The sequence below is a fragment of the Scaptodrosophila lebanonensis genome, unplaced genomic scaffold, assembly GCF_003285725.1.
Source record: "Scaptodrosophila lebanonensis strain 11010-0011.00,11010-0021.00 unplaced genomic scaffold, SlebRS2 tig00000043-arrow-pilon, whole genome shotgun sequence".
In the NCBI taxonomy this organism is placed as follows: domain Eukaryota; kingdom Metazoa; phylum Arthropoda; class Insecta; order Diptera; family Drosophilidae; genus Scaptodrosophila; species Scaptodrosophila lebanonensis.
The window spans coordinates 9,323,026-9,349,108 of record NW_022060545.1 but is presented as its reverse complement, the minus strand read 5'-3'; the positions used below and the strand labels follow the sequence as shown (position 1 = coordinate 9,349,108).

Below are 26,083 nucleotides of genomic sequence, written 5' to 3'. Positions count from 1 at the left end.
TTAAAAAATGATTTTTTAAATAATTTTTCTTTATATAATAAATGTTTATAATTAATTGTAAATTATGTTACCAGACATTTTCACTGAAAGGCTGCGGGTGTGTTGGTCTAAAATTGCTAGAAAAATAAAAATGATAACAAAAACAAAATGCATGCCTCCGATTGACATGAATTGATTAATTAATTAATTAATTAATGTGTTAAAAGGCATACTTTTAAAATTCATTTACTCCAATCAAACACGTACAAGTATGTTTAGTGTCAAATTTTCTTTTGGATCGTATAATACTCGAAAATAGGTGGACACGGTTGTCGCCGTTGGGGCCTTGAAGAAATTTTAATAAACGAATTTTGAATTAAATATAGTATTTAAATGAGTATTTGTTTTTCAAAAAAAATTTAATATTTCTTTCAAATTTATTTAATGGGTCTCTAATATTAAACTAATAAGTAAACAAAAAGTAGTGAAGCAAACAATGTTTACTTAATTTTTTAAGATAATCAGAGAGGGATATCCAGCTGTTCTAAGCTTATAAAGATTATAAACGGAGGTCCTACTTAGGCGTAACATAGGAAAGTAATCAAATAAAGTCCAACAGTGGCAACCGCGACATAAAGAAATATCTATATTTGTATATGTGCGTGGGTGTAGGTGTGTCTAAATATGGCATTATATTATATAATTTTGTTAATATGTGATTAGAATAAGGTTGGTGTATATGGCTTTTAAAATGGTCCTGACTGTTGGCCTATAATGTGCCTTCCACCCTAAGCTCAGCTCGATTGAAAACCATACATATACGTCTATATAAATAACTATATATCGTTCATATTCAGACTGATGCTATTGGGAAATATCAATGTAAGTCGTCTTGGGTCAATTTAGCACAAAAATATGACACCATATATGTGTATATGTCTACATATACCTATGTATCTGAATATATAGTTATATTTTCTGTATACTGTTTTAATTGTTAGCGTAAGACTAAACCTATAAGGACTTTGGTTGTTCGCCGCACTACACACTAAGATGGTCGGTGAAAAAATACATACATACATTTCTCTCTAGACCTATTTAGTGCCCCTCCCCATCTGGTTCAAGGGCTTCTCTAGAACTACAAATACAAACTACACGTATGGCTATCGTTGAATATGGTTGTGAAGTGTGTGTGTGATGAAGTGAAGATATGAATACAGATCCGTTCTGCCGCCGAGATATATGTCTTATAGCTCCAGCAGCAGAACCTCCTCATGCTAGAGTATGTTCAGCAACGATGAGTCCATCATGCGATCATCATAGAGACTCAACGTCTTACTGGCCCGCATCTTCCTCACCGAGGGTGGCACATCGCCAGGGGTTTTCACACGCTGGCTGGGATCGCGCAGACGTTCCGTACTGCCACGACCGCTGAAGACCTCACGGAAGACTTCCAGACTGTGTTGGCGTCGCATTTGCTGTTCAGACTGCATGTTGACGCCGCTGCTGTTGCCGCTGTTGCTGCTGGTAACCAACAGAGAGTTCGTCCTCAGATGACCAGGACGACGTTTTTGTGCCAGCATTTGCAATTCATTATCGTTGTTATTGTTATTGTAATTGGAACCACTTCCATCGTAGCTGATGTGCTTCATCAGACTTGTGGATAGCGAACGTGGGACGATGTGCGCAGGCGTGCCAGTCCGCTCTTCCGTGCTCTGCAGCTGCGCAGAGCGGGCGCCTTGCTCCGGCACTGGATTCTGCTTGTTCGTCTCCAATACCATCGACATGGGACTTAGATCAAGATTGTTGGGACGCCTCAAGCTGCTTGACTTAACGCTCAGCTCCTTGCTTCGATCATCTATGTAGCTAACAGCGAGACGTGTATTGTCCAGACCCTTTAGAGCGGCAACATAACGATTGTCGACCACCAGGTTGCATTTCTCATCACCGTAGCCTAACTGGCGGCAAAGTGCGTCCGCATCCTGCTTACGGAAGAGCTTCTTATGTATGAGAGCACGAACGCCGTGCCAGCCACGAAGCTTGCGATCCGTATTCTGTTGCTTCGGAAACCCTTGCCCCAGATTCGAGCTATGCTTGTGGCTGCCAGTGCTGCTGTTGTTGTTGTTACTATTCTGGCTAATGCTGACGCCACCACCAGCTATCAGCTCCTCCACGCTCACATCGTCCTCCAGGCATGACAGACTGTGCTCCTGTGGGGTCTGGAAGCTATGCTTCTTGCTCTTCTCCACCAGTACGGGTGTAGTGCGCAGCGGCAAAGGCGCCAGATTGCGTTCCAGACAAGGGTTACGTCCCTGATAGGGTTGAAGCTGCTGTTGTGTGTAGCTCAAATGATTCTTTTCCGTGGGCAGTTGTTGATTGGGTGGTGGTTGCAGCATTCCCGCGGTGTCCGTTGAGTGCTGATGATGCACAGCCGTCGTTGTGACTGTGATGAGGGCGGGATGCTGTTGGTCTGACGGCACCGGCGTCAGATTGTTGGTGTTTAGCAGAGGACTGGCCTGTTGAGCCTGCAACCGTGGTCGCAGACTCGACATTTCCTGCATACGTTCCTCAGCACACAAGGATGTTAGACGAGCGTCCGCATCATGATCCCAGCAATCCTCACAGGTGTCGCGCACCAATTTCGCTGCCGCACCGCCGCCCCAACCAGCTGGGAATAGGGGTCGCGCCTTATGCCGCACCACCAATGCCTGCATTTGATCGAAACTGGGAAGTGGACCCACCTCCTGCTCGTAGGGCGCTTTATAGGGCGGCGTCATTTGTGCCGGCGCATAGAAATCCGAACAGCGTGTGGCCACCTCCCATAACACCAGCCCCAAGGCGTAAACATCCATTTGCTTCAGCGATGTCTCACAGTCGCGTAAATTCACAGCTCCCTCCAGCAACTCTGGTGCCATGTAACGCAGCGTCCCCACCTCATTGATGCTCTTCGTCTCCGCCATCGCGACCTCGCCCTTGTACTCGTACTTCGAGCCAAAGACTTTCAGTGCAAAGCCAAAGTCCGCTATGCAACAGCTAAGATCAGCTTTCACCAGCACATTCCGCGAGTTGAGATCCCGATGCGCCACGCACGGCTTGTGCTCATCCCCCATCCTTAGCTCTGTGTGCAAATGGGACAGACCTCGGGTAATGGTCCGCAACATGCCACAGCATTGCTGAAAGTCTGTGGTGTTGGCTATTAACCAGTCCTGTAGACATCCTAGCGGTGCCAGCGACAGAACCAGCTGGTACTCCATGCGTCCATCCATCGTGCGACGCTCATCGTAGCCTGTAGGTTAAGAACATTTTTAAATGATATTGCTTATCTGGTATTATGCTTTAAAGCATGAGGAATCAAACTGAATACATTTTGGACAAGAAACATTGGTGGAACTCAAAAACTATATTCTTCTCACTGGCCTAAATTCTAAACTAAAGTGAAGATACCTTATCTATATATTTGTCAAGTAAATTACAGACAATGAAGCGGAAGCTGACTTTATCTTTAACTTCTTTCTAAGCTAAACCTTAAATATGATTACAATTTGTTAAATTAGGCTAGGACAGTTGAGTTTAAATTAGATTAGTTTGGGAATATGTTAGGAATCATTTGGAGACTGGTTAAGGTTGGATCAGATTATGTTAGGTTAGGTTGCTACTAGGTTAGGGAAGCTCCAGTAAGTGGAATACCCTACTTAAGCCATATTGGATCCACTCGATTAATTGTCTATTCCCTACAAACCACTAGCGAGATTCAAGTCTTAACAAAATAAAAAATGCCCTTAATCTACCCAAATCTTACCAAAGTACGTCAGCAGCGCTGGACAATCCATTAACGGCAGCCCATAAATATTTCGTTCATTTATGTAATACTGATGGTGCGTCTCCGGATAGATCTTGACTGCCACCTCCTGTTCATGTAGCAAGCCCTTCATCACGGTGCCATACTTGCCACTGCCCAGCATGCCAATCAAATTCATATTATCTACGTTCCGCGAATTGGAGCTATAGCCAGGTCCCGATGGAGCCAGGGGTGATTGTTCTGGTTCCGGTTTCTCTTTGTTCGTTCGACAATATTGTATAGAAATAAAGATTCCGATGATCATGGCAGTAACTAGACCGGCACAAAAGAGCATCGTCGTGGCTCTCATCGAATGGCGTTGCTGCGCTTCCGCACGATTACTGACGGCCGAGTGAACACTGTTGGAGAGCTCCAAGGGCGCTGGTTCCACAACAGCCACCTCTGCGTTGCACAAATCACCGGAGCAGCAGCAGTAATAAAGGGATGAGGTACGTGATGTGGGTGCCGAGCTGGTGCACTCCGATGCACTGCAAGCAGAGTTGCGTTCATTGTTATCCTTCCAGCAGCCTGCAAATATTGAAAGATTAAGTTTAGAAATACTCTGACTAGTTCTCTAACTCTATCTGAGTTATTTAAATTTAAACGGCCCCGAAAACTCGAATGCAACTGTACCCAACTTTAAAATAAATACTGATTAATCATAACTCTAAGACCAAGCAATATAGATTTTGAGAATTTATAAAAGCCTTATTAGAGCGCTGGAAAGTTGGAGTTGGGGTCTCTGCTTTAAGAATATATATTTCTCAATATATTTGATGCTTTAAAATTAAGTTTTGCAGGGTGCGCCAAAGACCTGTACACCTATCTAACAAGTCATTGGAACTTTTGAGTGAAAAACAAAAAAACACGTTCGAATTTCAAGATATGAAAACTTATATATGGAAAGAGTCCTATCCAGTACAATAGGCACTACATAAAATAGCACAATAGTCCTAAAGACAAACATTAAATTAATTATTCTTTGCGAAGATAAGATATAAAAATATCCCGAACACAATATTTTAGATGCATAAATAATAAACTTTAAAATATCAGCAGCTGTGTACTTGACAATGCGTCTTAAGGATGTTTTTTTTTAATAGATGTTTTAAATAACTCTACCAAAAATGATTCCTTTCCATATATCCTTTAAATATCTAAAATTATTCATGGTCTTATATTAAATCGAACAATTCTGAACCCCTCACTCCTCAAAAAATTTCATAGAACCTTATAAGCTTTGAATCTTATAGATATAGATAGTGGGTAATGTATCCATCCTATTAACGATATGGATAACACAAAATAGAAATTTCTTCTAATCTCATTGTTTTACATTTAAAATATGCACTAATATTATCATTGTATACAAACATCGGTCAGTTAAAAACAAAATACCAAACAGTTTGACTTAAAATTGACATCTAGAACTGAGTGTAAGTCAGCTATTAACGCTAAAGGTAGCCCCACATTATTCCACTTACCCTGCTTGACCAGACGCGTGCCATTCGGCGTTTGATTCCACAGCGAGAAACAGAAGGTATAGCCCTCGGAGCAAACGCGTTTGTGTCGCTCAGCATTCAACTCAGCTGGCTGCTCCACACTGTTGCTATTCCCTGCCTCGACGCTATCCGCATTGCTCTCGAACTCCAAGTCGTCGTCATGCAGCGAATTATCATTCTCCATGTAACTCATGCAGGTGTATTGGCGACTGGGCGCTGGTGCTGTGGAAGATCATCAATCATTGAATACCAGACTGCATCAAGTCGGAGACATATATATCTATATCGGACTACTTACATGTCTGCGCCATTTGCCATAGCAGGGCTAGCATGAGCATTACTCTCCATAGCCGGCACATCATTTTGTTTGAGGGTGGGGCACTTCTTCAACAGCAATGACTAACCAAGTCCAATTCTAAAGTAAGCAACTTTAGCGCACTTTTGGAATCTTGTCCCGCTCAACTTCTCGGCCCTTGAGTGTCTTGTTCGCTTATTTATGACATTTTTGTGCTACAACTGCTGCATAAAGAATACAAAAAATATATGTATAGTAAGTACAAGTATGTATTGTTAATATGCATATTTATGCTCTACTCTATATTGATTTTTTGATGCGTAAGTTTCATATTTCTTTACAATTTTCAAGTGGTTCTTCTTCGAAATATTACAAACAAACAAAATACTGGATTAGGTTCCAAATATTTATTTATAATTGAAATATGAGAAAATGGAATATCTTATGACTGATTCAAACTGATATTTCCATTCAAAATGTACTAAGAATATAATACTTGTATGTTTCTAAACTTCAGAATCTTTTAAGTTCTTTTCCATTTTTATTTTAAACTTCCTTGAAAGCAAATTTCGCTTGGGGAATAAGGTTGTCATAGTTCTAAGTCGCTTTTAATGAGATCGCAGATGGTACGGAGATAGTAGGATCTAAATTCAAATCACACAAGACGTACAGTTTTTGAAGGGCATAGAGATTCGTTGTAACATACTTGCGGACTTTTGCTCAAAACAGCAACAACGATTATCAACAACAATCGCTAAGCTGGCGACAACGGTCCCAACTACCACTCGAATTCTTTAGGTTCTGTTTGTGTATTCCATGAGCGTTTCTCACTTCTAATTTGCAAGCGAGCTGAAACTTTATCAATCGCCAGCCGTCCAGCCAGCCAGCAAGTCAGCCAGCCGACAACAAAAACAACAATGATAACAACGCACAGACCTAAATTCTCAATTAAGTTGCAAGTAAAGAGCACGATTGATCATCAGTCTCTGGCTCTCTGGCTCTGCCCACGTCAGCAGCGACGTCGACTGCACACACCCACCCAACCAACCAACAAACAGAGTGTACAAGCTATAGCGTAATGGCGGGGGGCGTTTTGTCGGCAACTGCATCGGAATTTGTGCACTTTGGAACCATTGGGGCCAGGCGCCATCGTCGCCGCTGCCATTTGGCGTGCAAATTGCGCTCGTTATATGCAAAAACAAAAACAAACAAAAAAAAGCTTCTCCATTGACTAATGTGCTCACGGTTCGCCGACTGATTAGAAAATGTTTGCTCAGTCTTCCCTCGTATAGAAATGGAACAAATAAATATGTATTTTTATACGCATAGAGTATTATAATATTTATTGTAAGTTAAAGACCTAAGATACTATTTTATTTATATTTTAAAGTTTTCAAAATTAACTTCAGTTTACACATTATACATATTCTATTCAGATTATTATCGCATTTGTTTTCATTTCACATAAATTTGTTTGCTTAAAGAGCTAACTTCCTGCCATAAATAATAAGCTTAAGTGGTAACTAACCTGATTGTTACTGCGGCAACAAAATATAGAATCGTTTACTAAGTTAATCTTTAAACAAATTAGGTGGACTTTGTAATATTAATAGTAACTTTTTGGTATATTATTTAGTATTTTATCGACTAGAATTTGAAAAATATTTCTATTTATGAAAATGGAAAATTAAGTTTTCTAGAGGATCAGAATTAGTAAGCTACATATGTAGATTCCACATTTGTTTAAACTATGTAGTACAGATTCTTCTCGTTTCGACTCATATCGTATATGAATCGTTTAAAAGCGCTAGTCATTCGGTCAAGGATCTTCACTTATAACTTCCAGATGCATACATATGTATGTATTTATGTACATACATACATATGTAATAATTGTTACATGTAAATTTTTATTCTTTGAAATGTAATTGATAATTTGTTTTTAAAACTCAAAAAAAATAGCAATTATATTCATTCCCTGTATTAAATACATACATACATTTGTATGTATGTATGTACTTTTGACAAAAAAATTTGTCCACAACGATAGCGTCAACTAAACCACAATACAACCACAATAATTAAATCCCCTAAAATAACTTGAATTTGCTGCACGCACATCAGTCTACGCAATAAAAATATCACAAAGGCCATTGAATGACGGCTTTCTTAATTATTGTTTTTTAGTTACATACATATGTATGTACATACATATGTACGTACATACTACATATGTATGTATGTATTAATTTTTCTATCGCTTCATTGTATTTGTTGCCGTCGACGACGCTGTGATTAAAGAATGAAACCGAAAGCGTTCAATTTATGTTTCATTAATGATGATGACGATGATAATACCGTTAGAGATAAGACGCACAGAAACTGTGGAGGACAAATAAACCTAGAAACAAATTCTGCACCCTTCTGCCATGTTCTCTGGTTTCTCTCGCTTGCGTTATAGTTTCGTTTATGCTCAGAGCAGACTTCAGACTGTGGTGCTCGTGGCTGGCAATCAGCAGTCAATTTGCCAATTTAGCTTTTTTTCCGCCAGCGCTGGAGTTTTTTAAATGCTCGTCGATTGCACAAACTATTTTAAAATTCCAAAGACAGTGGTATATAAGTAGGTATGTACATACATATATGTATCTGTATACATTCATACATACTATATATACATATATTTATACATATGTATTCAAATTACATTTTAGATCTGACCCAACTGCCGTTTTTTTCAGTCGTATTTTTTTGTCAGCCTGGCATTAGCATTTACACAAAAGAGGAAATCAATGGATAACAAACTAACACAAGTCTGAAATTCTTATTAATATTTTTAATTCCAATTACATATTTACAATATTATTGAAAAGTTTGGAACCGAAAGCTAAAACCTATTGAAACAAACTACTCTTACATCAATGAGACGGAGAGCATCAAAGTTAGGGATTAAATTGCTTCATACAAATGATATAGCAATTAAAATCAAATATTTACCTCTATTATAATTATAATGTTCATACATAAGCATGTAGCTATTTCTAGCATTTTCATTTGCTGATCTAGCTTTTTGTGTCAACCAACAAATGGAAACACTATATAACGGGAGCATTCAACTAGGGAGCCAGAGCCAGACAGTTGCTCTCTTTTGAAACATGCGCTCACCATGCACCACTCACATGAGGCGAGGCAAAGAGAGCACAGTGGCGCGCCAAAACGAGTTCTGTTGCCAATCTGAGCAGGTGATGAGGTGAACTGTGGGGGGAGCGGTAGCCGACGGCGCCAGTTAATTGCAAAGTTTTTTTTTTGTATTTGCTGCGTATCTTGCTATTTTTTTTTGTCTGTCGTCGCTTTGCTGTTGTTGTTGTTGATGGCGGTGCGCAGTGCAGAGCGAGCTGATTAACTTTTTGCATGCTGTGCGTTGTGGTGCCTACACAAAAATGCAATCGCGAGTGTGTCCCTGTGTGTGAGATAATGTGTATGTATGCTCGCACGCGTGTTTTGGGGCGCATCCTCTGCAGACTGCACACTGCACTGCGACATTATTTGTCGTCTTCGTCGTGGTTGAAAATCAATGCAAACAAAACGACTGGAAGTTTCAAGTTGCGCGAGTACGACTCTTGTATACCCTGCGCCCGGTTCGAAATCATTCTTGACAATTTGTTAAAACATTAATTGAAGAATAATACGAAGATAAATCAACAACAACACCTATCGGTTATGGCGTTCTTTAAAGTTTTACCGTTTAGATAAGCTGAAAATGTTTGACATAAATTAATCTGTTGGAGATTGAAACGTTCATGGAGACAGATATAACAACTTAGACTCGCAAGTGCAGGGTATAATGAAAATTGCAAGCCAGACGACGATGACTCGCTAACTGGCTGTGGGTCTTGCTTTGGGCCTGGCTGCCTGAAGTCGAGTACAATTTTCCAAGTTATAGAGGGTGGGTGGGTGGTCCTCAAAGTCGACTGCTGCTGTCGTTTTTGTTGCTATGTATGTACGTTACTATGCATGAATATATGTATGTATGGACGTATGAGTGTGTATGTCTGTTTGTTTAGCTGTGTGCGCCTCAACACGCAGCAAAAAATTGATTTTTCCCCAAGTCTTTTTGACTTGTTGTCGGAAGTTAAATCTCGTAATTATTATGCAAACTTTTGCAAGCCCGTTACACATTAATGTCACAATAATGCTATATTTTTTCAGCTACTTATATGTACATATTTTTGTGCACTTACACATTTAAACAACAACAAATTTGGCTGCGCCTTTGGCTTGCATTGAAAAAATTGTACACACACACGCACAGTAATTGGATTGTTATTTTATAGTAGGCTTTCGTTGGTTTTTATGGAACTGTTTTTATTTACACAAAACCACCACGATGGCCATAAATTGTTTTAACCGGCGCCTAGCTTGTTTGCGTTTTTCACAATTTTTTCCCCTTTGTAGGAATTTTTTTATGTTGACTGCACGACTTTCAACGCTGCTGCCTGCCTGCTGCTTTTGTTCGACGTCAACGTCGTCGTCGCAAGCTCAATGAGTACTGACTGGGACTCTTCGTCTTTGGTGGCGCCAGTGCTGGAGCAAAAGCAGAAGCGGCATGCGTGTATTTACGAAGCAGCGTGCAATGCCAAAAACAGCGATTGGACCAACGAGCAAATTGAGAGCGTACGAAATAATAGAGAGTTAAATGAATGGGAGAGAGAGAGTACGAGCACGCGTCATGCGCAATGCAAAAAAATTGATGAGAGAAGCACTTGTTGATGTTAGAGTTGAGAGTAAAAACCAAGCTAAAAGTTATCTTTGTTTGTATCGAAGCCGTATACCCTTCTCTGTCGCTTATAAGGACAGCTTTATTTCCCTATATTCTCCTGTGTCCACACTGTTTAATTTGTCATTAGAAAGCATTTGGTACTTATTTTCAATTTTTTTTAAAATCATTATTTTTTCTGTTAAATTTTTTAGTGATTATTCAGTCAATAATCAGTTCAAAAAAAGTTAAGGTTCATGTTGCTTTATTTGTTCGATTGCTCAGGAATTTCGTAGTATTCTCATCCCTACTGGCCGGGAATCGGTCGAGCTGGCAACACCTGTCCAGCGCATTCACCAAATCCAATGCGCAAACCCTCGCGCTCACAATAACCTCGTATGATCACCTCATCGTAGTCGTGCAGAAACTTGCGCGTCTTGCCACCCTGCAGCTCTACGGTTTTGGTGCCCTTCCAGCACAGCTCCAGCAGCGAACCATAGGAATCGGGGGTCTCACCGCTTATGGTACCTGATGCCATTAAATCCCCGGGTCTTAAGTTGCAGCCGGTAACGGTATGATGAGCAATCTGCTGCAGTGGTGTCCAGTACAAATGCTTAAAATTTGACTTGGATATGATCGTCGCATTGTCATTGGACGCTACAAATATGAAGGAACCATATAAATATAGTTAAATCAACCGATTAGAGAAACCAAAACTCACGCTTCAGCGACACCTCCAGATTGATGTCAAAGTTAAATGGCGCACTTTGTTGCAAATAGGGCAGTACTTGGGGATCCTGCGGAAAATTATCCAATAGGAATGGTTTCAGAGCCGCCGTGGTCACCACCCACGGTGAAATGGTGGTGCCCAAATTTTTGGCTGTGAACGGACCCAATGGTAGATACTCCCACTTCTGTATGTCACGTGCGCTCCAGTCGTTCATTAGCGTGAAGCCAAATACATTTTTCCACGCCTCATCCACGCTGATGGGTTCTCCCAGCTTGTTACCGGGACCTCCTATAAAGAAAGCCATTTCGAGCTCAAAATCCAGGAGCTTGCAGGCACCAAACACTGGCTTATCGGCACCGTCTGGCAATGTTTGACCCAAGGGGCGGCGTATGGGCGTGCCCGAAACAACAACGGAACTGGCCCGTCCATGGTAGCCCACGGGCAACTGACGCCAATTGGGCATGAGTGCATTGTCCGCTCCTCTAAACATAATGCCCACATTTGTAGCATGGTGTATGGATGAATAAAAGTCCGTGTAGTCACCGATTTGTGCAGGCAAATGCAAAGAAATATCCTCTTGGGACAACACAGCACTGTAGGGTTAGTATTTTAAATTAGAAAGGATCGACTAATATATAGAAACCACTTACTGGCTTACCAAATCCACATTATGCGCCAATTCTGAGCCTTTGGTCAGCAGCTTTTGGGTTTGTGTACGCGCTATATCCCAAGCTTCATAGCTCAAGCCCATGAGCGCATTCAAATTTTCTGCCTGTAGCGCTGCCTTTGAAGTGAGAGAGGGAGAGGGAGAGAGAGCGAGAAAGTAAGCAGCGCATTCGCCGCAAGCAGTGCATTACGGGCTCGACTTACCTGCAATGAGCGCGGATACAAATGCGCCACAGCTTTCAAGTCCAATACATGCTCACCAATGGCCACACAGATACGATGAGTTGGCTGTAAGGCATAAACGGTATACGATAAACATCGGTTACGATATTTATACGATATTTATATTATTTTTATGATAGTATTTTAAAAATACTAGTCTTATCAGTGAGAAAAACAACAAGAAGCGCGAGCAACAGGTGCTACCCCCATTTCATTTTAAATTAGAATATTGTTTTTGTAAACAAACTAGTTTCTAGTCTAATTTATGCAAATTCTATGCACGGCAATGATGTAGCGTATTTTGTTTAAAGCTGTTTTTATTCTAGACCAAGTTCTAACTGACAAACAACACGAAGAACAGGCCCACAAGCCACATGGTAAACGGGCTACATACTTGTAGAAAATATTTTATATTAATTCTTATGTGGAATCCTTTATAGATAAGTATTTACCACAATTACGATTTTTTTCTACTCTAAAATTAAATGAAGAATCACAAAAATTTCTACCACAAACTCTACTCACATTAGTTTTGGTCGAGAAGACAGCATAGGGCAAGTTTTCCAATGGAAAATCGCTACCAGAGGGCACGGGCACGAAGCTGGCGGACATTTTTGCTGTATTTGTAAACAAATCTCTAGAAAACTTATAACTTTTGGGCAATTGAGTGTGAAGCAGACCGAGTAAAACAATAAACACGACGCGTTTTGGAGATAAACACCTGAATGTCTGTAGTAGCGCCAGTTCGTAGCAAACTAAGCAAGTTATTTGGAATGGCTGTCATTATATAGCCCACACCTCTGCTCTTTAGCCGGTTTAGCCACTTCTATGCGCTCTTTCATAAACGAGCCCCCAACATAAAATATATATGTATTAATAATTAAAGAGCAGTCGAGTTTACGTGAAGAGAGCAATAAAGATACGGCGAATTGAAAAAGCATACCCTGCCTTACAAAAATATTCAACAATATTTCGAATATAAAGCTTAAAATAAAAAACAGTTTAAACATTTAATAATTATATATACTTTGCGGAGTCTGCCACGCCCCCATCTGCCTGTTACATACATTCAAATTTGTAGAGTAAAAAAAAAAGTTATTAATTAATTAATTTATGAAAAATGTTCCTAATTGACTCACTGATTAAGTTTATATCAATTTTGTCCCAAATTCTTAAGAAACAGTTAAAACTACAGATTGAGTTTTATTTTTGATGAAAAAAATAAAACTAAAAGCATAATCATTATTTTCTAAGTTTTATTTTTTTTGCTCAAAAATAATAATGATTGGTTATTATTTAAAACACTCAAAAATAATTATTAAATTTATAGTGATTGAATAAAAATTAAAAAATAGTCATTATTTTGTCATTTTTTTAATAATCATTACAGTCAAGTTTCAGGTAAACCAGTTTTGAAATTGTTAATAATATGCTTGTTATTTCGTTGATTACTGGCATAAATTCCTTGAAATGAATTTACAAGCAATTTTTAAATTTTAAATACGAATAGTGATCTCATAAAGAGAACCAATCGACTTATGCTTCTAACATAAATATAATATATTCCGACTCTTAAGGTAGTTAAGGAGTTTGACTAACAAAAACGATTCTTTGATTAATTACGTAAAATTTTTTCAAAATTGTCCTAAATCTGTTGGGAAAAGTATAAAATTGCTTGCTAAACGGAATTTTGAAAATTCTTTTGACTAACCAAAAAAATATTAATTACTATTAGAGAATTGAATAATCACCGTTTTGTAAATACATTTTAGTTTTTTAAAGGAACCTTTTTTTAGGAATGGAGTCCAGTTTAGAAGCTATTGTACCACAGTAATAAATTGCAAGCCTTATTTACAGTCCAAAATTTTGGAGTATTTTTTGCTGCCAAATTGTAGTTTAATCTTCACATATCTTATATCGTAAATAAGACTTAAGACGTTTTGATTAAAAGAATTGAATATTCTTTACACCATTAAATTATTGTACTTGTATACAAGTAGTACTCTTTTACGCCGCCTGTACTTAGATTGGTTCGGATTAAAGCAATTCCATTTATTTGCTTTCCTGGTTTTAACTGAGATCCTCATTTTCGTTTGCCAACATACTCAAGAAAATTTCAGCACTTAATGGGCAGATCGGAGGACTGTCCTTGGAGTTGATTGTTCCTTCAGAACAGCCTGCGATTGCTGTGACATTCTTAAATAAATAAAAACATAGTAATAAATTCTTTCTCCATACAATTCATTCAATTCCCAGTAAAAGAAAACTTGGATAATTCTTCAAATAATTTATTGAAAATAAATATATGCTTGTATATGTTTAAGTTGCTTTTGTTGTTGTATGCAGCATGTAGGTACAATTTTTGTTTATGCATGTTTCACATTTTCATACATTTACGTTTATCAACTGTTCTTTGTTTTATTAATTTTTACTTTTTAATTTGTGATTTGTATATGCAAACATTTAACTGACTCTGTTGTGTTTAAACATAGATACATATGTACTTGTATTTGTTGCTAATAGTAGTTGTTGCTCTTTTCCTTCGGTTGCTTAAACTTTATATTAAACCTTTTAGTTTTTGTTTTTCTTTTTTTGTAATTTTGAACTTGCTATGTTTGTATGTAATTTACAATTATTTGTTGCTCTTTAGAGGCTTTTAACTGGCAATTTGTAGCATTTAAACATATTATATATTTTGCAATTTATTTTCTTGTATTTATTTGTTTCATTTAGTTGCACAAGAATGTTGCATTGTTTAGTGTGTGTTGTTGTTTTTATTGTACAATTTATTGATGTTGTTTTTCTTGTTCTTGTAGCTTGTCAATCGAAAATCCATTTATGCTATTACAATGAAAATAATAATAACCACTATATAACTTAATAATGATTTGCTTGGTTTGTTTTTTGGCTGCCCTTAACATTTGATCTTGATTTAGGTTTGCCCGTCGATATAGTGTTCACTTAATTATTACAAATACAATATACAATGTACAATATATAAATATAGACAATTTTGCAAAATTAAAACCGCTTTAGCTCTACACAATTAACATACATTCATACATGTGTATATATAAATATATGTGTGTATACATATTGAGTGACGTTACGTTGCACACATGCGCAAGCTTCTGTAAATATAAAAAAAGCAATTTGCCTTAACTAGTTTTTTCTCGTTTCTTGTATACAACAATTGATCGACGCTTGTTGATGCTAGTATACAAATACTATTTAAAATATTACACTGTTCTCTCGTTTAAATTAAACAACAGATAAAACAAACATTTTACTACTTAATTCTTAGTGCGTTCGGCATTACAATAAATTAATTGAACTAAAGTACTTTTGGATACCATTGGCTGGTAAGGGCAACATAATTACATCGTCAGTTGACTAAATTATAATAATTCGTAAATCTTTCTTAAATATACAACATAATTTTTTTTGCTTATATGCCTGACAACATGTGCTTACTACTCTTACAAATCTCTATTCGTTATTTGCCAAAATTAAACTCAAACACATAAAATTATAGTTTATATCGAAGTTTCCAACGTCCCCTTTCCTTTTCTTGTGTTTCTTCTGTTTTTGTTTGTTTTGTTTTTTTTTTTTTGTTGTTTTGTTTTAGTTTTCAGCAAATTTGATTTCATTAAATTGTAAACTAAATTATTTATATGTATATAATTGGTTGTTTTGTTTTACAATGACTTCAGCAAGCAATGTTTTGATTTTTATTTAACATTGAGTCGACGCGGCACTCAATCAAACAATTTAACACAATTTCCATCATTCAGTTTTTAGTTAGTCAATTTCTTTCTTTCTTTCTTTAGTTGCAAAAAGTAATTTTAGTCAGTCTCATGGTCACGATGCAGAGTTCATTAATTGTTTAATATAACTTGTCAGCTACGCGTTGATGTTGTTGTTGTGGTTGTTGTTATCAGAATAGTGTAAAGTGTTGATCAAATTTGGCCAAATTTTCCTATTGTGGGTGAGAGGAGAAAGTTGGTTGATTGATTGTGGTGTGTGTATGTGTGTGTGTTGGATGAAGAATATTTAAGTCATAGATCTGTTGAATTAGTTGCTTTGCTTCTAGTTTTGCAAAATGATCCACAAATGGCGACAAATTCATACAAAACAAGTTACAAATTTACACTAGACAAGTTCTTATACTATCTTCTTAGGCATATTTAATTTTTATAATTTTTTGTGTTAGGTATTTGCCATTTTTTAGGAAATAATGGAAAAACACAAACAGTTTTGCTAAAAGAAAAGTTAACATTTACGGGATCTTGGGATAAGCTTTTAAGCAGAATGGTTTGTTAAAATCTCTAAGTCGTCTAATGCAAAATTTAAACAAATAGAAAACTTAGTACTACGATACAAACACACATATTTGTATAAAATATAACATTGGCAGCATTGCCTTTACCCAATCTTTTGGGCACAGCGCGACAATAATTCTGAACCTGATGCTTGATGCGCTCAATAAAGCAGACAAGACCGGCCTGTCTCTAGAAACGCCAAAGCCAAAGATTCAGATACAGAATATGCGCATTCAAAACACTTAATGCATAAACTTAATCTGTAAACTAGTAAAACAAATTGCAGCTTACAAACTAATGCACTAAAAATAGGGCGCTGACGACAAACATTATTGAACGAGCATTACAATAGCAAACGACACGTGCATACGCCAATGGATATGCACATCTAGGGGAACTTCATAACCAGCTGTACGTATATAAAGAACAGAATTAAACAAATGCTTTTAAGGGGATAGATAAGGAGGAGGAGGATGAGGTAGGAGTTACGAAATGTAATTAGTTGTTAGCTCAATTCATTGCCTGCTCGGTCATTTGGCGGCACAGCGTCTCCAGCTGCTCGAGGCTCTTGTAATCATTCATTTTATAGTCGTGTAGGGCCACCGCAGCGCTCGCTGCACCGCCAGCCACTTGATGATATTTGTCCTTTAGCGACATATTCATATTGGCAATGAGTTGAGCGGATTGTTGTTCCATGGCAGACATACAATGATCAACATTGTTGTTCGGATGCTGCACACACAGGCTACAGAGCGGGGTAGCAGTGCCGACACCAGCCCCACCACTACACAGACAGGTACCATTGCTGACGGCTGCGGCAGCAGCGGCCAACAATTGTAACTGCTGCTGATTGATCAGGTTATTGTTTAAAATGTTATTATTATTGTTATTGATTAGTATTTGTGGCGGTGGCGGCTGTGGTGCCGCCTGAGGGCTCTCTGACTGCTCCTGGCCAACGGCCTGGCTACTAACCATAACAACAGCGGCCATTGTCTTCTTTGGCTCCACACCGTTGGCGGACGAAGAACTGTTGTTGTTGTTGCTGCTGCCGCTGCTGTTGCTATTGAGACTGACATTGCTTGTCAAGCCATTGAGGCTCTGCTTGCGTTGCTGGTGCTGTTGCTGCTGATTGCGTGAGACACTTGCGCCATCCAGGTGCAGATTGTCGTTGGAGGTGGTAGTAAGTACACCCTGTCCGGGTTTGAAAATCAATTGTTGCGGCTGCTGTGGACCACCGGCGACGACAATTAGATTGTTGAGTGAGCGACGGTGATGTGGTTGCGGCGGCTGTTGTTGTTGCGGCGTTTGTTGGGGCAGAGCTGGGAAATGTGCATGTTGTTGCAACATTTGTTGCATTTGTTGCTGTTGCTGCTGCTGTTGTTGGGCTGTAGAAGGTGGCGGCTGATGATGCTTCATCGACTGTGGATTATTCATAAAACTGGGATAGCTGGAGCTCTTGTATTGCGGCTGATGCGAATGACTGCCATATCCATTATAGTCGTTGCCATACGGCGACTGTTGCTGTTGTTGGTGATGTGGTGGAGGTGCCAAAGGATGTGGCAGACAACTAAGGGAAAAGTTCAACATGTCATTGGAGTTCTTACGATGGTTGATGCGATCGTTGCTTCCATTTTTGGTGTCACACTTGCGCGTCTTGCCACTCCATCTGTGTTAAATTGAAATGTAGAGTTAAAAGAAAGTTTAGAAATTCATTTTACATATATTATAATGATAATCGCAAAATTGGTCAATTATATATTACCATTCTCTGGGATTATCATTTGAAATACCTAAGAAATATTAAAGTCGTTTAGAATGCGCAAAATGCTAAACACCTCTGTTAAATCTAACGTTCCTTTTTGGTTTGCTTTCTAATTTCTGCATATCATTTGTTCTTTCGTTTTAATAATATAAAATAAAACAGTTACTGGAATTTATGTCACATACCTGGGTTTATTGATGGTGCTGCCGTTGCTAGGAGCTGCCTTTACGTGATGCAGCTTTGGCACCATAGACATCTTCAGCTTTGATAGCTTGAACTTGAGCTCCTTTAGCTGGTTGGCATGATTAACAAATGCTTCGTTGTGTATGGAACGATCCAAGATCCACATGAATACACCCAATGTTTCATCATCCTGCGTGCAGTAGGGATCCTGCTGCAGGGCATTGCTCACCAGATCAATAACTTTCAAAAAACGCAAGGCAATGTTCTCCTCACTGGGTGCCACAGCTTCCAGTGGTTTCATGGGTGTCAGTACAATGCTGGTAAGCTCCTCCACGGCAGTGCCAATTTTCATGGTTCCCTTGTGCAGTTCCTGCTCTAACTTGTTCAGTATATGCGGACGATCTTTCAACTTTTCAATGCACAACGCCAACTTGTGGGACGCGCCTTTAGTTACTCCGACACTTTGGAGAAACTCTTCGCTAATGTGCAGCATTTCCTCGTAGGTCATGTTCTTGAACAGCTCAATGTATTTGTGCAGACGCAGCGACTTGAGCCAAAGTCCAATGCCAGACATGCCTACATTGCGAGTCTGAAACTTAATATAGCTTGGCTTGAACTCATCGAGGCGTGTATCCGAACCACTGTTTGTAAGCCCTCCGCGCTGATGTTCAATGGACAGTGAAAAGCTGCGCGGCTTGTTGGCGAACTGCGCCAAATTCTCCGTAGAATTCGAGCAATTATCGTTGACGGTGATCACAGACGAGTTGGATGATGACGACGAGGAGGAGATCGTTTGCGTGGTTAGACTGTTGGAGCGACGCGTCTTTAGAGCTGCAATCTTGCTATCCAAACTCCAGCGATTAATGTCGCCAATCTGATCGTAACCCATCAGTATGGAAGCATAGGGCAATTGTTGGGAGACTTGTGACGTGGATGGAGGTTGCAGCATCTGCTGTTGTTGCTGTTGCTGTGAATGCGCCTGCAATGAAAAATACACATTTAATGTCAAGATTTAATAAGAAAAAAAATTTTAAAGGAAACCAAACCGAAATCGTTTTCTTTTTTAAAGACAATTGTAACACTATTGCACATAATAAAAACTTGCAGATCTTTAATTACACAGCACAAATTTAGCTAAATGAACGCACAATTGAGACTTAGAAGACGATTGAGCTACTACATTTCGATTAATTGACAATACGTAGCTAAGATTAAATTGGTATTTTATTAATTTCGGTTTAGCTCCCTGCGTTACAATGATGCTTACATGTTGCTGGCAGAGATTACTGCCAATGTTTCCACTAGTGCTGGCATCGCCCAAGCTAACGCCAACACACTTATCGCAATCTGGCTCAAAGTCTAGGATCTCGGTGCCGTTCTTTGAGAAGGAGGTGTCATGATCATCGCTACCACCAGCAACTCCACCACCTAGAATGGCAATTATACTGCTGTTTCCGTTCCCAAAGAGCGAAGCACCACTACCAGTCGCTCCGGCCACCACGCCATTGACCAGCGATGAACTATCCAGCGACAGTCCTAAACTATTCTGACTAGATGCTAATTCGTTCAGTGTAATACCATTTAAATTATCACAGAGTGGATTAATGCTGCCCGAACCGCTGCCACCTCCCGAACTCCTCCAGTCACCGATCTTGTGTTGCTTGCTTGGAGGCGCAATCGTTTGCCAATCATTGCCTCTTGGTGTATGGGACGATGAGGTCTGCGATGAGTTGGAGTTACTGGAGCATGTGTGTGGCGCCAAATTGCCCAGCGATGACGAGGCTACCGAGGAGCAAGAGGCGGCCGACGACGATGCTGCCGAAGACGATGCTGTGGAGGAACCAGATGTGCTCATTGTGCCGGCAGAGTGCTGGCTATTGCCGGAACTAACTAAGTGATCGGCACTTAAATGTGGCGAGGGCTGAAGGAAATAACTGCGATTTGTTATACCCGCCGCCGCTGCCTGTATGTGATCCTCCAGATGACGCAGCCAAACATTTAATGAGCGGCGATCCTCACTGCTAATAGCCGGATGTATGAGTAAGTAGGAGAATATCTGCTGTACCAGCTCTGTGGGTACAATCTGTTGCATCGTATCCTTAACAGCGACCGGTATCAGTGTCAAATAGTTCGACTTGGCCTCCTCATTGCCGGGCTTTAGCAATGGAAGCATGTTGAGCACCTCATTTAATATATCCTCCTTCCGTGCATACAATTTACGCTCATCACATTGTGCCGTTGTTGTTATTTGAAAATCGGATCCATAGCAGGGCATGGAATCCTTGTCTGATGAGGAGGAGGACATGGCATCGAGCACATCGCATGGCTGAAACGTTTTATATGCATTCAATAGATTTTGCAGGTATGCTGGATTATTGGCATTGATATCGATGACCACACTGCTTAGATTGGACTGCGACGATCCCAGATTTTGTGTCAGATTATTATCAATGGAATACTGTAGAAACTTGAGGCTGGGATATCGCAATCGTTTGAGTAGCGCATACATCACCACTGTTCGCTCGCAGTCGTTCCATTTCTCAAACAAATTGGTCACGGTACCCACTTGCTCACAGAAGAGAGCTGAATTGCTAGCTGTTGTAGTTGTTGCTGTTGTTGTGCTTGTTGTTGCACCACTCCCGGAACTGGCGGTGCTTGTCGTTGTAGAGGATGAGATGTGTTGTTCTCGTTCCTGCTCCCCCTGCTGTATGGGACTGTTAACCTGCTGCTGATGTTGCTGTTGTTGCACTTCGTTTAATGCAACGTTGGAGCTGCTGCTGCTACTGTTGCCGCTGCTGCTGCTGGACAGCAATGCGTTGTCTGTATTTGTGGTGTACTTCATGTTGTTGTTTTGATTTGTCGTCGTTGTTGTTGTTATGTTTACGTGTGTGTGTGTGTATTTGCTTGTCAAATCTAAACTATATATAATTTATTTAGTTATTATTGTTGTAGTGTTTTTGGTTTCGTTCTTCACTATGCCTGGCTTCTTGACTGGTCGTGGTATCTGCCAAAAGAAAACCATAGAAAATAAAAATAATATTTATCAAGATTAGTTTTTTTTTCGTTTGTGTGTGTGCATATGTGTTCATATGTATATAATCCATTTGCAGACCATCCACGTGATTGCAAAAAATCACTCCTATGAACTTGTTGTTGTTGCTGCTGTTGTTATTTGCGATAATAAAGCTAACGCCAGACGAAATCGGCCAGCCGAAGTGCGAGGCACACACCGGCCTGACTGTGAATGTGACGAGAGAGTTAATCAAATCAATTTTTCGCTAATTTATTAAATTTACAAGCGCTGCGACAATAGAAGAAGCACTGACAACAACAACAGAAGCTACAATAGCAACTGTAGAAGCAACAAATTGCACCAATATAAAGAAAAATTAGCATTGGTTCAGAGTCAGTCGTCACTTTTTTTGGCCTTATCAAAAAAATAAATAAATAACAAGTGAAATATTATCTTTGCTAAATTGATAATTATATACCCTTTAAAATCTTTTGGAATAATTTTTTTAAACTGCATATTGGTATTGGAAAACGTTTTCAACTAAAAAAAAACTCTGGCATAATATTAACAATTTCTGTAACATTGTCATAGTAAAGAACAATATAAAATATTTTTTTTTAACATTTTCTTTAAAATAAAAGCCGTGCAAAAAATTTCTATGGGATATCTGCACAACTGAGATACTTATCTAACTGGACACAAATGGACATGGATCTTTGTGTCAAGAGCTTGAGGTCGACGACGATCCAGGTGATCAAGGCACTAGACCGAAAGGTAGAGTATTCAAATATATGTACTGTCAGGAGACAAATAACCTTTGATGAAACTTTCTAATATGTACATACATACATATGTATATGTCTATCAAATTCAATACTATAGTTATAATACTCTATTCAAGGGTATATCAAATACAGACATGTATGTACATAACACCTTTGGCGATATGTGATGGCGTGAGTACACGGCTTGCGTGCATTCAGGCAAACAATAAATCAATCATTTTGAAAAATCATTATTTACCTATTAGGATTGAAAATCGGACAGTGTTGGTTAAGGGCAATGGGTAATTGGAAGGGAAAACAGATGATTTTATTTTTTCAATTTGCCATTTTCATTTAAAGTTGATTTATTTGGATTAAGCTTGTTACGAGTGCTCTTTTGTCGACTTTCTTCTTTTCGTACATTATTGCAGTTATTATTGCTTTGGTTAGTGTTACAATTTCAAAGCGAAGACAGCCGTTGGCGCTGCCGTTTGATCGCTCATATATGTATTGGCGTGAGCGTTTGTGTTTACATATACATATGTATGTGTGCGCGTGTGCATGAGAAAGCATTAAAACATAACGGACCAATTACTGTATTAAAAGCGAAGGCAGGCAGGCAGCAAACAACGCTTTGGAATTTTCTTACCGATTTTCAGTATGTAGTTGAAATTGAGTTTTATTATTATTATTATTTTTTTTTTGGCAATTTCACATTTTTTAAACTGCTGCCGTATTGCCTATGAATTTTTCTGTAAATGCATATTACAGTATACACATATACATACATACATACATATTGGGCGCTTTGCACTTGCAGTATTAGTTTTTATGGCGTCCAAGTAACGGTAATTTTGTAAAATCCGAAATTGCTTTGTGAGGTTAAGTACGGCAATCAAAATTTGCCCACTAGCAGTTTCTTGTTTAGTTTTTAATAAAATGACATTTGAATAATTTGTAAAAAAAACTGATTAAAGTACAATTAACGATACGCACACATCTACATGCCGTTCTCTTACTCACAATTTAGGTTGGCTTTTTTCGTTATTTAGCTAAAAAGCTACTCGTATGGCATATTTCTTGTGCATCTACATACACATGTAAATGCACAAAGTAAATTTGATTATCTGCACTTAAATAAACACACAAATAATAATAATAATAAGACACCACCACAAAAAGGAATTAAACAAGCGAAACTGAAGCTATGCGCCAAACTGAAAATGCTGCAATGAGCGCACAGCGACACATTGAACACGGCAGAAGCAGAGACAGCGGCGGCAGAAAGATGACGACGTTTGGCGTTTATAAAATGGTGGAGCTTGCAAAAAAAAATTGTAAGGAGAGCAGAAGACGAGCGCGCGCCTTTTTCTGACAACCAAAAGAAGCTGCATCAAACGACTGCCAGCCTGACTCTTGTATACCCTGTAGTTATATACCCGCCCACAGTCCCTCAACTATAAGAAACTTTGCTGTACTAACATTCTAATAACAGCTATCTGATATAATGCATTGATTTCGATGAAACTCCAGATTACGATGCACTATAAAAAATTTCTATATATGGGTATGTACTAAAATGTATGTGCAAATGCATATGTACATATATACATGCCACGCCTCATTCTGCCTGCTACAAATATATGTGCTGTTAAGACTATTTAGTATAGAATTTAACCCTTCAGGTACAGGGTATAACAAAAAATATTGGGGGAAGGCCTCTGTGACTGCCTTAGTATGTTTTAATGTGTGTGCGCCGCGCGACATTGCATGCAAGCGACAATGCGTCGTCGCGGCTACAAATCGACGACCCACGACCCCAAAGCACGCGCGCTCACACATACTCAAACATCACTAACATACACATATACAAACATAGATGCATTCGCATGCATGTGCAAAATTGCGGCAAATTACATGAGATTACAAGGCAGGCAGGCAGTCATAGGCATTTTGCTCTTTCCCCTATTTGATGTTGTTGTGCTTTCGCTGCCGCTACAGCCTACTGCACAAATGTAGTTATATATATATATATATGTGTATGTACATACATATATATACTCGTATATGTATGTATGCACAATTGTTTTTGTGTGACGTTCTTTCAATTACACTCACTTTCTGTTCCGTTTTGGGGAACTGTTGTCTTCTGTCTGTGCCTATGTACATACATATGTGTATATGCATGTGTTGTTTTGTTTTGTAGGTCCCACACAATGCGACAACGGCGGCCCCCAAATCACGCCCCACCCACCCACGGTCGACCCGACAGCGTCAGACATACGTTAACAACAGCAGCAGCAATAGCAACAACAACATACATACATATGTAGCTACAATACTGCGCTTGTGCCAAAATCGTTCTATTTTCCAATTACCTTTTGCTTTCTATTCGCTTGCTTTTGCTGCAAACCTTGAAATTATTTTATGTTGCAATTCACAGTTTTGATTGCTCGCAATACACGAAATTTGAGGAGCATATTTAGCTAACGTGATATGCTATCGAACCGCACATTTATTAATTTATAATTTTCACCTTCTCATCGACATATACATATGTGTAGGTATGTATTTTTCATTAGCACTTTTAGCTTTGTTATTTTGTTTTTGCTCGCTCTCGCTGCGGAAGTCTCGCGAATCATACTACTACCAGTGGTAGCTTTTTCTTAGCCCAAATTTGCATCACAAAAAGGCGCATGCATGCGCATGCCACACGTTTTTGCAGATATGCACACAACTGAATCTGCTGGTAGTATTTGTATGCATTTTTGGCAATTTATTTTACACTAGATAAGTTAATAATTCACGACCACGAAATTGCTCGTAGAAAGTGCTGGCTGGCGATGAACAGTTTGCTAGAGATGTAAGCAGCATATATCGATGACAAATGAAAAAAAATCGGCGTTAGCAATAATGGCGCGCGCGCGCTCGACTCAATTCCACAATAGTTTGTAGCCTCATAATCAATATACAATGACAATAGTTTTTACTAACTAACTTGTTTGCGGATAGTTTCACTCCATGCTAGAAAGATTTGTATAAAGAAAAGTGTTTTATTAGAATATCGATACAAATAAGATGGATGGCGCTGCCAACTTGCAGCAGCTGCTTGTTTCTACGACCAGAGCTGTCAAGTCTCTGTCCAGACTAATTTTGACACAAAAATATCGATATTTTGGTGGATTATCAACTAGAGCTGCAAAATAATCGATGTTGGCAGCATCGATCTTTTACGATTAATCGCGATTTTTTCAAAAATAAAATCGATTAATCGTTAAGGAAGAAAAATTAAATTTTATTTTTAATAAGATCAATTTTATTCATTTAGCCATTGGTTTTTGTTTGTAAACAGCAACTGGTCTACAATAAACGGTTTTAAAGCGGCGCGTCTGTCAGAGAGGATGCATCCCGCCTTACTGAACATGCGTTCAGACGCAGTGGAGCATGCTGGAATGCACAAATACTTAAAGATGCAATTTTGAAAGTGTTGCATTTCATGCACATGTGTCTGAAATTTGCAAAAATATAATTAGCAGTTAAGTTTTTTAGATGCCACAAGTATTACCTTCCAGTATTCCAATGGTGGTGTGCCCTGCAACTCGTGAGGTTTTTCTAAGTATTGTCTCACTAATATTATACCATCTGCTTGCGGGGTTCTTGATTGTTTTTGTGCTATTTTGTCCTGCACAAATGCATAAATTTGCGATGTTTTAGTGCTTGGATAATCAGGATGTGTTGGTGGCTCTTCGATGTCGGGAGTCGGATTTTCGTATGAACTACAAGCTGCAATTTCATTTTGCAACAAAAAACCTGCTGCGTCGGCGGTGGAAGAACAACCGAACCCTTCTTTTTTAAATCTTGGTTCAAAAATCGTTGCAAGTTGAGCTACGCTTCGATTTTCAAAAGGTGCAAGGCGACGATTAACTCCATCTATCAAAGAGTTGTAGGTTTTTATTCCTTCCGCTGTCTTAAGTGCCAGTTTTGCATTGTGTAAGCGATGGTATAGATCAACTGTAGTCGGAATTATTTCGGAAATTGTAACTATGCTGCTCGA

The 26,083-nt window shown here is 39.0% G+C and overlaps 3 protein-coding genes across 6 annotated transcripts; all 3 read right to left on the bottom strand.

Annotated features, from left to right (window-relative positions):
- Positions 1–81: 81 nt before the first annotated feature.
- Positions 82–10,021, bottom strand: LOC115622261 (bone morphogenetic protein receptor type-2). Of its 2 annotated transcripts, none has more exons than XM_030516162.1 (5): positions 9,853–10,021; positions 5,618–5,838; positions 5,302–5,541; positions 3,779–4,345; positions 82–3,265 (listed from the first exon to the last, which is right to left on the bottom strand). In XM_030516162.1, the coding sequence occupies exons 2-5, from the start codon at positions 5,679–5,681 to the stop codon at positions 1,257–1,259; spliced, it is 2,880 nt and encodes a 959-aa protein (XP_030372022.1). In that variant the 5' UTR covers positions 5,682–5,838; positions 9,853–10,021; the 3' UTR covers positions 82–1,256. The 2 variants fall into 2 exon arrangements, with proteins under 2 accessions (XP_030372022.1, XP_030372023.1); XM_030516163.1 differs by having other exon boundaries at positions 5,618–5,835.
- A 511-nt stretch (positions 10,022–10,532) lies between these two features.
- LOC115623247 (fumarylacetoacetase) lies at positions 10,533–12,716 on the bottom strand. The gene is made up of 5 exons (XM_030517510.1): positions 12,511–12,716; positions 11,968–12,051; positions 11,748–11,881; positions 11,089–11,690; positions 10,533–11,024 (listed from the first exon to the last, which is right to left on the bottom strand). Exons 1-5 carry the CDS (start codon positions 12,595–12,597, stop codon positions 10,675–10,677), a joined length of 1,257 nt encoding a protein of 418 aa, XP_030373370.1. The 5' UTR covers positions 12,598–12,716; the 3' UTR covers positions 10,533–10,674.
- Positions 12,717–14,746: 2,030 nt separating this feature from the next.
- LOC115623246 (protein Smaug) lies at positions 14,747–24,841 on the bottom strand. Of its 3 annotated transcripts, XM_030517509.1 has the most exons (6): positions 23,053–23,229; positions 19,520–21,256; positions 18,255–19,231; positions 17,382–17,973; positions 16,967–17,309; positions 14,747–16,900 (listed from the first exon to the last, which is right to left on the bottom strand). In XM_030517509.1, the coding sequence occupies exons 2-6, from the start codon at positions 21,092–21,094 to the stop codon at positions 16,818–16,820; spliced, it is 3,570 nt and encodes a 1,189-aa protein (XP_030373369.1). In that variant the 5' UTR covers positions 21,095–21,256; positions 23,053–23,229; the 3' UTR covers positions 14,747–16,817. The 3 variants fall into 3 exon arrangements, with proteins under 3 accessions (XP_030373369.1, XP_030373368.1, XP_030373367.1); XM_030517508.1 differs by lacking the exon at positions 23,053–23,229 and adding an exon at positions 24,408–24,841 and having other exon boundaries at positions 14,747–15,964; positions 17,280–17,973; XM_030517507.1 differs by having other exon boundaries at positions 14,747–15,964; positions 17,280–17,973; positions 23,053–23,225.
- Positions 24,842–26,083: the final 1,242 nt, after the last annotated feature.

Excerpts from the sequence above, each read along its gene's own strand:
- LOC115623246 (XM_030517509.1), bottom strand. The coding sequence starts at position 21,094 with ATGAAGTACACCACAAATACAGACAACGCATTGCTGTCCAGCAGCAGC. Across the intron at positions 17,310-17,381 it reads TCAATGGCTTGACAAGCAAT|CCAAAGAAGACAATGGCCGC; the intron begins GTCAGTCTCAAT and ends AACGGTGTGGAG. Across the intron at positions 16,901-16,966 it reads TCAACTCATTGCCAATATGA|ACGACTATAAAATGAATGAT; the intron begins ATATGTCGCTAA and ends CGGTGGCCCTAC.
- LOC115622261 (XM_030516162.1), bottom strand. The coding sequence starts at position 5,681 with ATGATGTGCCGGCTATGGAGAGTAATGCTCATGCTAGCCCTGCTATGG. Across the intron at positions 5,542-5,617 it reads ATGGCAAATGGCGCAGACAT|CACCAGCGCCCAGTCGCCAA; the intron begins GTAAGTAGTCCG and ends GATCTTCCACAG. Across the intron at positions 3,266-3,778 it reads AGCGCTGCTGACGTACTTTG|GCTACGATGAGCGTCGCACG; the intron begins GTAAGATTTGGG and ends CTTAACCTACAG.
- LOC115623247 (XM_030517510.1), bottom strand. The coding sequence starts at position 12,597 with ATGTCCGCCAGCTTCGTGCCCGTGCCCTCTGGTAGCGATTTTCCATTG. Across the intron at positions 12,052-12,510 it reads TCTTCTCGACCAAAACTAAT|CCAACTCATCGTATCTGTGT; the intron begins GTGAGTAGAGTT and ends TATGCCTTACAG. Across the intron at positions 11,882-11,967 it reads TGTATCCGCGCTCATTGCAG|GCAGCGCTACAGGCAGAAAA; the intron begins GTAAGTCGAGCC and ends CTCACTTCAAAG.